This window comes from Miscanthus floridulus, chromosome 8 (genome assembly GCF_019320115.1).
Source record: "Miscanthus floridulus cultivar M001 chromosome 8, ASM1932011v1, whole genome shotgun sequence".
NCBI classification, from domain to species: Eukaryota; Viridiplantae; Streptophyta; class Magnoliopsida; order Poales; family Poaceae; genus Miscanthus; species Miscanthus floridulus.
The window spans coordinates 2,888,385-2,899,479 of record NC_089587.1 but is presented as its reverse complement, the minus strand read 5'-3'; the positions used below and the strand labels follow the sequence as shown (position 1 = coordinate 2,899,479).

At 49.1% G+C, this 11,095-nt stretch overlaps 1 protein-coding gene across 1 annotated transcript; it reads left to right on the top strand.

Annotated features, from left to right (window-relative positions):
- The first annotated feature begins 7,903 nt into the window (after nucleotides 1-7,903).
- On the top strand, nucleotides 7,904-10,499 carry LOC136470890 (salt tolerance receptor-like cytoplasmic kinase 1). Its single transcript, XM_066468622.1, has 2 exons — nucleotides 7,904-8,554; nucleotides 9,623-10,499. The coding sequence occupies exons 1-2, from the start codon at nucleotides 8,041-8,043 to the stop codon at nucleotides 10,345-10,347; spliced, it is 1,239 nt and encodes a 412-aa protein (XP_066324719.1). The 5' UTR covers nucleotides 7,904-8,040; the 3' UTR covers nucleotides 10,348-10,499.
- The last annotated feature ends 596 nt before the right edge of the window (nucleotides 10,500-11,095 follow it).

Here is an 11,095-nt window from a genome sequence, read left to right as displayed (position 1 = left end):
ACCCAGGCTCTGGCCGCATTGGAGGATGCCCGGGCACCGGATACACGATGTCGAGGACCCTGCCGGCGGAATCCTTCGTCGGCTCCTGTCGCCTCCTTGATACGCTGCGCCACTTCCGAATAAGGGAGCGCCTCGTCAACAAGCACCGTCCCCTCGAACGATATCCCGGGCATCATCCGATGCAGGGGAAGCACACGCGCCATCAGTGGTGCCACCCTCCTCGCGTGGTAGGCGCCGATAATTCCTGACCCCTTTACACCCCGACCCTTCAGGGCATGGAGGGCAGAGAGAAGGTCGGAGATATGTTTCTTGTCTTTAGTCAGGACGCCCCAGCCCCACGACTCCGGAGCATCCACAATAAGACGTCCGGTGTACTTCGGTAGGGTGGCACTCACATCATCCTTAACATAAAACCACTGCGAATGCCATCCCTTGTTGGATGTAGCCAGACGCATGTACGGGTAACCCTTCGACCGGGTATGGCGCAGGTGAATGCTGGCACACCCCATCGGCGCATTCACTTCTTTCCCCCCCATCTTCCTCTTCGACAGACTAATGCTAAAGAAATACCGCCACAGATCAAAATGGGGATCGATCCCCAAGGAAACCCTCGCACAGGGCAACGAACGCCGCCATATGCTGAATCCCTGTTGGGAGTAAGATGCTGCAGCTCTACCTCATAGTAATCTAATAGCCCCCGAAGGAATCTATGCGCAGGTACCCCGAATCCCCGCTCATGGAAGATGGCAAAGGAGACGACATACCCTTCAGGCGGCACCGGCTCACCCTCGTCGCCGGGGAGTAACCACTCCTGGACGGCAGGATAGTGGGCGGAGAAGGCCACGACGGACGAGGCCCTCCAGACGCCGGGAAGTGATGCTTGATCTGCCCCACAACTCCATTGAAGCAGTAGGGGGAAAGGGCAGGCGCGAGCTTAACGGCGCCTGGAACGCGAACGCAGGCCGGTCGACGGTGGCGATGTGGGCGCAAGAGGCTGGGAAGATTGGCGGCGGATGTTTCAGAACGCAAAGGAAGGGGAGCGAAACACGAGACCCTGGGGGCGAACCCCGCGGTTTTATAAGGGGCGACGGACGCGAGAAGGACAACCGTCCGCCTTGATCTCTGGGCCTGCCACGCGCGCCACCGCGTCACGTTACGGGACACGCGCCCACAGTCCCTATACTCTCATCCCAAAAAATCTCGGCAGACGGTTCGCCTTCCCCAAGCAAATCCAGACTCTCTACCCACCGGGGAAGCGCAAGCCACAAAGGCCTGTTCTTTTCCCTTTGGCCCACCTAGGGCCAGCAACTCGCCGGCCGGCCCAACTAAGAAGGAATCCACGAACAATCCGCCACCAAGGGCAGAAGCACCAGTTAGGATGGCCCCGAGTCAGTCCCCAGCGAACGGGATGCCGCGACCCACTCGGAAAAACACCCAGTTGATAAAAAACTAAGTCCTTCAGCCTTACCCGCGAAGGGGCCGATACAACCCCCCGGGCGACTCTACTCGAGTCACCCGGGGGCTCGGGGGCTACACCCATCGGGTGCGCTCGCGCGCACCCTCCGGCAAATTAGCTTCAACGAAATCAAAAACACCCTCCAGGCGGTTCTACCCGAATCACCTGGAGTCTCGGGGGCTACTGTCGGGGACCTAATACCAGGGTACCCCAGAAGGTGGAACCGATGACCACCGAACGTGAAAAACTTCTAGATGCATAAGGGCTCCATGTCATCCCTTGTTCGAGTGACAGGAGTTCGGTTCTGCCTCGCCCGACACCTTCGGGGCGGGCTCGGTCTCGCCCGAGGGCCGAGGGATAAACTCCGTCTCGCCTGACGCCTTGAGGGCGGGCTCGGTCTCGCCCGAGGGCTGAGGGATGAATTCCATCTCACCCGACCCCGGAGGGGCGGGGTCAGCCTCACCCAACGCCTTTGTGGGATAACCCTGCCTCGCCCCAAAAGCTCAAGGCTAATCTCCGTCTCGCCCGACGCCTATAGGGTGGGCTCGGTCTTGCCCGATGGTAAAGGGATGGATTCCGCCTCGCCCGATCCCAGAGGGATAGGTTAGGTCTCTCCCAAGAGATAGGGATTGGTCTCCGCCTCACCCGATGGCACAGAACGAGCCTCGCCCTGATCAATATCTGTCCCTCATAATGATGGGTACAGGACGAGACAAGACGTTCGGGTCAACCATGGCTCCAACGACCATACCCTACGCCCTGGCAGGAAAAGGACTGCCAGGGAACGACAGGACTGATGCTTTAGACCCTTCCGGGCGCCGCAGAGCCCAAAAGGTATTACAGGTGCGTGCATCTCGCCCTATAGAGTTGTAGGCGCCGCCTTCAGCTCTGGGATACGGAACCCGACGAAGATATACGACAACCGCTACGCTCTAGGAAAGGATTTGCTATCTCCACGAACGACGGATATTCCGCCACCACGCTGTGGACCCGGGGGAGCGGCGCTTGCTTCCCGACCCCTCAGGCCCACCTAGTCAGAAGGCCTTAGCCACGGCGCTACACCGGACCCTCATAAGTCAAAACCACTGTACTACAGCCCATACCCTGCGCAGGATAACATTCTGTAATCAACCTGACACACTACAAGGACATCAACAGTGTTGTAGACACTTATCTTTCTTAGCACTCATCCGAATAAAGGACTAGACCGGGTAGACGTGAGCCACAAGACTAAGTAGAGTACGCGTCCTAGAGCCCTCGCCCTTGTAAAGCCATCCTCTTCATCTATAAAAGAGGATGCGCTCCCTCCATCAGAGGGGCACCGAAAAAGAAGACCGAACAAGAGAACACACTCACAGACATACATACATTCAAGCAGCTACGAAGCTCTTGACGACCTTTCAATCCCTCCAAGAGAGACTTGGGACCAGTCCCTCTCTCGACAGTTTGTACCCCTTACTACAGACCATTCATGGTGCTAATAACACAAGCAGCAGCAGCAAACTGGACGTAGGGACGTTCCGCCCGAACTAGTATAAATCTTGTGTCCTTTAGCGCACCATCCGAGCCTAACGCGCATTACTATAAATTTACTTGCCGGTGCTTGTACGAAACACCGACAGTATCACTGAACTATACGAACTAATTATACTAACAGATAGATCATGAATTTAGGAATCTAACAAAATTTATTTCACAATAAATAAATAAATTCAAATGAGCTCTAGAGTTGAAGAAAATGCTATTATTGGAGAAGGATAATCATGCTATTGGACTTGTTGACTTGCACATGACTATGGGTCTAGAAATACTAGATGAGACCACGGGTCAAGAAAATAATAGAGAAGGAGGATGAAGGAATTCTTGTAGGCTAGCTACCTCGAAATTGAATGAAGTGCCGCCTACGGTGATCGATGTGCGGAGGCAATGCAAGAGGAGAGACACCAGGGAGCTTAGCAATTGCTTGCCCTGCGTGGAGCGGAGCAGAACCATATATAGCACTGGTTGTGGGTGGTCATGATAAGCTAGGTAGTCTGGAAGCACGAAACGAGTTGGCAGGGTTGTCCTCTGGCTCCATGCCATGTGCGGTGGTGTGGTCTTTGGTCATGAGAGAATTAATTCAATGATGGACTTTTAGTGGTCTTGGACTTATGAGCACATCAGGACTGGAGTGTGCTTTGGGCGAAACGTGCTTGGCGGTGGCGCTGGTTCATTCATGCAGGTCAAGGAATTAATGGGGGAGGAGACCACAGGTCAAGGAAACATTAGAGAATGAGAAGATCAATTATAGACTAGCTACCTCAACTGATTATTGCAGCTCGGGAGAAATCGATAGACGCAGCTTTCACGGGCAAGAACAGAGAAACTTGATTTGAGAGAAGCAAGTGAGCAGCGGAGCGAAATAGCTCGGCGTATCCTTTTAAAGACAGGAGACGCAGGAATGGAGAAGCAAAGACGCGACAGCGACGCGTCGTAAGGTTAGTGGCTAACTGGCTTGCTTAAAGGTAAAAAAACATTGTCTGTGCAAGACGCGTGGCCGCGGATGAACAGTGTCCCGTAGTGAGCAGTGTTTCCACTCGTGAACAGTGTTTTCCACGCGTGAACAGTGTTCCTACGCTGCTGCAGTGTCGGCGTATGGAAAATCTTCGCTGCTCCAGTGCTAACGTGAGGAAAATCTTCACTGCTACAGTGCTGCGTGAGGAAAGAGTGCGTGCACTGCGTTTGCAGAGCAGTGAGCGAGCGGCGTGCTTAGCGGGCCGAACTTGTGCGTGAGATTAGTGCGTAGCGTGTGCGACACACTATGGTAGTGGCAGCGCGTCGTGCACTGATAATTTTGCAAGGTGATTAGCAAGCGAAGTAAAGGCGGGATAATTAGAACAACGAGAGATGACAGTGGCGCGTCGCGAGATTGATGGAGATATAAATCTTGTCAAGTGGTATGCTAATAATTAGTGAATGATAATAATTTATCATTTGACTTTGTGGCTATGGAGCTCTCACGTGGAGAGATATGACGCTGGAAAGACAACTTGGACTTCACGACGCTTGTTGGACTTGATGACCTGGTGGATCCTAGTGAATGTTATTTGGGTACATTAGTGGGGGGTCAAGAATAATGGATGACACACAAATTCTACGAGCTGCTGCGGTCGGTCATCTTCGTTTGCTAAAGAGCGCGTGCAACACGCTAGAGGCTGCTGCCTAACTCGCCATTCATGACACGGCAAAGTAATGACACTGTGGTGAAACATGCCAGTGAAGGGTACTACAAACGTGCTATGCGGGCTTGCTCTACGAGTGTGCTGAGGCATGCTCCGAGGATCAAGAAGGAGATGAAATAGCAAGAGATGGAGTTGGATCAGGATGACAATAGTGAGATGAGTTGTGCTGGAGAGTATTTGGACAAGGAATAAATTAGAGCTCAATTCGAGAATTAGTGCAATAAAATTTAATTTCTCATTTACCACATGCAATAATACATAAACATGATGCTCATGACATGGTTTAGTATTTTGATTAAGGCGTAACACCAAGGGTGTTACATGTGGGTGAGCGGCGACGCCGGCCAAGGCACGGTGACCATGCCGAGACACTGCAACCGTCTGGAAACGTGTCATGCATGCTTTTTAAAGCGTCCCAAAAATCCAACTCAATGCTTCAATTGTTAAACCACATATTCCATACTCAAGAAGGCATGTTAGGCTATCAAAACCAGCCATGAAACCCAACCACTACTTAATCCAATTCGCCTGCAAAAATTACCAAACTTGGCCTTGTCACACCGCTTCCCGACTTAGGAAATTCGACTAAGTCTCGATCGGATTCGCGCCGAATTCGGTTTCCAAGCTATTCGGTACGCTAGCTAGGGAGTTCCTTTCGCGACCTCAAGTATTTCATCGTCACCTACGAAGCTTATACTACAAACTTCATTAAAGTGTCGTATATGCATTCTATAGTATTTTTGTTCAATAAAAATTCGTTTAAAACCCTAAGTAATATAACGCGACATTGAATGTATCTTTCGTTTCACGTTTCCGATGATCGTTTCAAGTTATGTACATTGCTTTACACCATATATTACACACATTTACACATAAATATGATGCTCATGCAGTGTTTTAGCAAAGTTTAGTTCACTACTATTAAATAAACATAAGTTCACATTTGCTAACTAATTAACTAGTTGCTAGCTGGGTTCTAAACACTTTTAGTACATCTGTTTGGATATTTAGGAGTAAAGTTTGGTCCATGATATCTAGTAAAGAAAGCTAAACACAAAGCTTTGCCTAACTTATATTAATATAGTAGACAGTGTGGCTTTCAATGCACAATTGCACATGTCGCAACATCAACCGCTATTGCTAATGCTACTACTATTTAGTCTTGTTTCTATTAATATTGTTTAGTTTTCAATAAAACTAGTGTAGTGTGTGTCATCGTCTTGAGGGGTGTATGTAGCTTGTGGGACTTTTGTTTTGTTATTTGTTGATCTCTTGTCTACTATATTAATATAAGTTAGGCAAAGCGTTGTGTTTAGCTTCATATGGACCAAACTTTACTCCTAAATATTCAAACAGATGTACTAAAAGTGTTTAGAACCCAGCTAGCAACTAGTTAATTAGTTAGCAAATGTGAACTTATGTTTATTTAATAGTAGTGGACTAAACTTTAGCTAGCCACGTGCTCCCTCCATATTAGTAATTCAAGTCGTTTTGGACAGCAACACGATCTCTAAAACATAACTTTGACTCTTTATTTTTATAAAAATAATTTTTGAAAAGTGATACATATATATTTTTATGAAAAGTACTTTTCAAGACAAATCTATTCAGATGGTTTTCACAATTCTAAACTCAACAACTTAAAAGTTATTCATAATTTATATTCCCAATGTTTGATCCAAACCTTGTTCAAAACGACTTGAATTATCAATATGGAGGGAGTACATTTTACCCCAACTAAACTTTAGTCCACACAGATAAATTTTAGTTCTAGCTAGGTGATCCAAACATGCCTAGCTTACTATTAGCATAGTGTTTAGTAATGCTTGTGCACAGTGCTTTTTCTTTTTGGTGCTGCATCTACCGTACCAATGGTTGTTACGCTGTTGAACCAAACAATAGTAGTCATACGCATTCAGACAATTTTCAGGCCGGCTAATAACTCCTTATCCTGATTACTGTACCCTCTCTTAATTAGGCATCGGAAACACCGTTCATTCATTGCATGCAAATTTCTATCGTGTAGTACATGTGCTGGTGGTTACTTGTGCTACCTCCACAGTAACTTTTTTATTACTCGGATGACACTCCCATATATTTTTTTAGGTTCGTTAACCGTGTAAAAATGTACTGCACTGTGCATTTGTATGCATGGGAATTCACTTCATACGTAGACTAGATCGAAGTAATAATTAATTAAGATCGTGTATAATATTCCGCCGTCCACTGCTAGGGCCTCGTTTAGTTCGCGAAAATTTTTAGGAAACGGTATCGTAGCACTTTCGTTGTTATTTGGCAATTAGTGTTCAATCATAGTCTAATTAGGCTTAAAAGATTCGTCTCGTGAATTTCGTCTAAACTATGTAATTAGTTTTATTTTTTATTTATATTTAATGCTTCATGCATGCGTCCAAAGATTCGATGTGACAGGAAATCTTGAAAAATTTTGCAAAATTTTGGGAACTAAACACAGGCAACTAAACAGCACCTTGATGTTATTATTATTATATCATTTTGGGATTTCTGCTCTAGCTCTACTTCTGCTGCTGAGATGACATCAATCTTTGCTTACAAGTCGTCATCACAAAGCTTGCACTGCACTGCATTTGCAATTTTGCATTATTTCTTACTGGGAATCCAACTGCATGCAAAGCGTGTCAACGAGCTTTCAGCCCTGTTCGCTCTATCATATTTGGCTTATAAATTGTGGTTTATTAGCTAATGAATAATATTTTTTTCTCACACCAAACCAGTCAACAGTAGTTTCAGCTATAACTTATAAGTCAAACAAGTCCAAACGAACAGGACGTTAAATTCTGTCTGTCTCCGAGCATCTGTATATATTCCAAAGGCTTATGTATAAAATATTATATTCTATTTCTATGCACCGGCCAGCTGTCTCAGAAAAACCATCCCATTTGATCGTCGTCCGATGCTATAAAAAATTGACCGAGTATATTTTGAGGGTCAAAATTTGAATCTTTCATGCATGTAAAAATCAAATCTTTTTTTGTATCTACTCCACAGATTAATTAAGCAGTTGTTTGATTTCTGAAGTGGCCCTCTTCAACTACCGAGCGAGCGAGCGAAGCAAGCAAGGCTAAGCACAAGCACAAATGAATGAGGTTAGCTAGCTGTTGCATATGTATCAAGCTCTGCCTTTTAACTTGCCACCACTTTTCCTTCCATTTTAATTTCCCATTATTTATATATAGACCATGGGCTCCTTCACCTCTCCCCTTCCTGAGCCTTGCCTTGCCTTGCTTTCCCCACACTGAAGCAAGCAGCAGGTAGCTGCTTCTGACTTCTGACTTCTGACTTCTGAAAGCAGCGAGCAGCCTACCGCGAGAGAGAGGGGGCGCCATGGAGGTGGCCGTGGCGCTCGCCTTGCTCTTCTTCTGCGTCCTCCTCCTGGCCTCCGGCGCCATCGCCTTCCTCCTCATCCGCCACTGCCTCGCCGCCCTCCGCAGACGGCCCTCCGCCGACGCCGACCCGGAGGCGCGAGCACCAGCAGCAGCAGCGCCACGTCATCGTCAGCCACAACCAGCAGCAGCGGCGGCCAAGCCCAAGCAGCAGCAAGCGTTATTAATAGCCGTGAAGAAGGAGGCGCAGCAGCAGCAGCAGGCGCCGCGGCGTCTGGCGTGGCGGGAGGTGGAGGCGCTGACCGGCGGCTTCGACGAGGCCACCGTGGTGGGCCGCGGCGGCTCCAGCACCGTCTACCTCGCCAGGCTCCTGGACGGCTCGCCCGTCGCCGTCAAGGTGCACCGCTGGTGCGGCGGCGAGCGCCGCCTGCGCGCCTTCCGCCAGGAGCTCGACCTGCTCCGCCGCCTCCGCCACCCCAACATCGTCGCGCTCCTCGCCTACTCCGACGACCACGGTGAGTTCATTCGTTCGTGCGCGCCTTGCTTCTCTTTTTTCCCATCTCGCTACACAGAAATCATTGAAGCTTTCACTTTCACTCCACGCTTACGCTACTTTGTTCTGCTCCAAACCAACTGTCCCTGTTCCTTGTTCTAACTTTATTCTTTTACGGTTTTTATTTTTTTTATTAAAGATAGATAGATAGAAAGACAGACACCGGTTCATACACCTTAAGTAAACATATAGTACCGATTATTTTGACATGAAACTTGCTTACATGTGGCAAATTATATTAGAAGGAGAAATAAGCTATTAGTAACTTGGATCTGATATGGCATGCATTGACTTTGGCCTTGTTTAGTTCGCGAAATTTGGATTTTGGGTCTACTGTAGCACCTTCGTTTTTATTTGGCAAATAGTGTCCAAACATTGACTAATTAGGCTTAAAACGTTCGTCTCGCAATTTTCCACCAAACTGTGCAATTAGTTTTTCTTTTCGTCTACATTTAATGCTCCATACATGGGCCGCAAATATTCGATGTGACAGGTACTGTAGCAACTTTTTGGAAATTGGGTAGCAACTAAACAAGGGCTTTGTTTACACTTTACTTAATACAAGTCATGATTGAAGTCAAGCTTACACATTTCTTTATCAAAGTAGCGAGTAGCAACCAAGAAATGAAGGAGCTTTAGAGTTTTCCTTCGGAAATGAAGGGGCTTTAATTTAGACTTTAGCAGCCTTTAGTCTCTAAATAATGCAGATAAATTATTACAAATTGCAAAAGAAATAAAAAAAAAGGGTGCAGTGCGAGCGTGACATCACTTTACTCCCTACCTACCAAACGAGAGTCGAGAGCAACGGCTACACCGCTATGGCGCGTATATTCATTCATTTCTGTACGGCGACTCCCCACCTCCTCTCGTCAAACCTGCACTGCACTGCACTGCACTTCTTCAGCTTGGTCGTCGCTGTCGCCTGTTTTTTTTTTTTTCCAATTCACTTTCACTCCGCGGTGAAAACATGTAATGTAATCACCCATGGAGATGGAGACATGGAGTGGTAAACTAATGACTGTTACTGTAGAGGAAGAGGGCGCGCTGGTGCTGGAGTACCTCGCCGGCGGCACGCTAGCGGACGCGCTCCACGGCTCGGCGGCGGGCACCGCCCCGCTGTCGTGGGCGCAGCGCATGCGCATCCTCCACGACGTGGCGTGCGCGCTGGAGCACCTGCACGACGGCGGCGGCGGCGGCACCTCCACCGCCGTGGTGCACGGCGACGTGTCGGCGTCCAACGTGCTCCTCGACGGCGCCACCGGCGGCGGCGCGCGGCTCTGCGACCTGGGCTCCGCCTGCGAGGGCTTCTCGGCGGCGGTGGCGCCGGCGCGCGCCGCCGTGGCCGTGGGGTCGCCGGGCTACGCCGACCCTTTCTTCCTCCGCACGGGCATCGTGTCCAGCAAGTCCGACGTCTACGGCTTCGGCGTGCTCCTGCTCGAGGCCGTCACGGGCCTGCCAGCGGCCGGCGGCGGAGCGGCGTCCGAGATCGAGAACCTGACGGCGCGGATCCTGCCGCGCGTCAGGGCGCGCGGGGTGGCGGGGCTCGTCGACGCCAGTCTTGGAGAGGGTGGGTACGACGAGGAGGAGGCCGCCGACGTGGCCAGGCTCGCCGTGGAGTGCGTCGCGGCGCAGCCCGGGCTCCGGCCGTCGATGGCGCAGGTGCGCGCCGCCATCGCGGAGAAGGCGGCCAGGTCCATCGCCAAGGCGGGCTACGGCCACCATATCCAGCTCAGCAAGCTGCTGGAGCTCACATGATTTTGATGTTTTGAATTTATTTACTCTCCGTTTTATTATTTTCTTCGATCGCTCCTTCCATTGTGTTTAGAGCAGTTATGACGTCTTAGCTTCGATGTGTCATGTGTGTGTGTGTGTTCTTGTAGCAAAAGTAAATTGTGCCTTTCATTGTCCTTGATGTTAGTATTAGGGTAGGATTGTAAGGAAATGGATTGTGCATTGGAGGGGGAAGAGGACTTGAGATTGATCCGAGTGAAATGTAAATATGGATGGAATGGATTTACCGTGCATTTTCTTTCCTGCATAAGAGTACATTAAGGGGGTGTTAGCAAGGGGGTCTCCTAAACTGTAGTCAAAGTGTTTGGGTAAAAAGTGACTGAATAAGACTAAATGAGACTAGATTTAGGAGGTGAAGAGTGGTGACTGAATAAGACTAAATGAGACTGGATTTAGGAGGCGAAGAGTGAACCCCCCCCCCCCCCCCCCCCCCCAGTTTGTTTGGCCCAGCCAGCAGCTCTCCACCGCGGCACCACCGAACAGACAAGATGAGTACAAACTCACTCACTAGGAATCTAGGATGCTAGCTACCTCAATGATTGAGTGATGATGTGCAGCAGAGGCAAGGGAGCGAGTGAAGCATGCTCATCATCATCATTCAGGTTGTGGTCGAAGGCAGCGGCAGTTTTTGGAGGACCAGCCAGCTCATATTTGCAGCATACACACTTACGATTGTTGGAAAGATTTGCTCCGTGTGTTAGCCGGAATGGAT

Excerpts from the sequence above, each read along its gene's own strand:
- LOC136470890 (XM_066468622.1), top strand. The coding sequence starts at position 8,041 with ATGGAGGTGGCCGTGGCGCTCGCCTTGCTCTTCTTCTGCGTCCTCCTC. Across the intron at positions 8,555-9,622 it reads CGCCTACTCCGACGACCACG|AGGAAGAGGGCGCGCTGGTG; the intron begins GTGAGTTCATTC and ends CTGTTACTGTAG.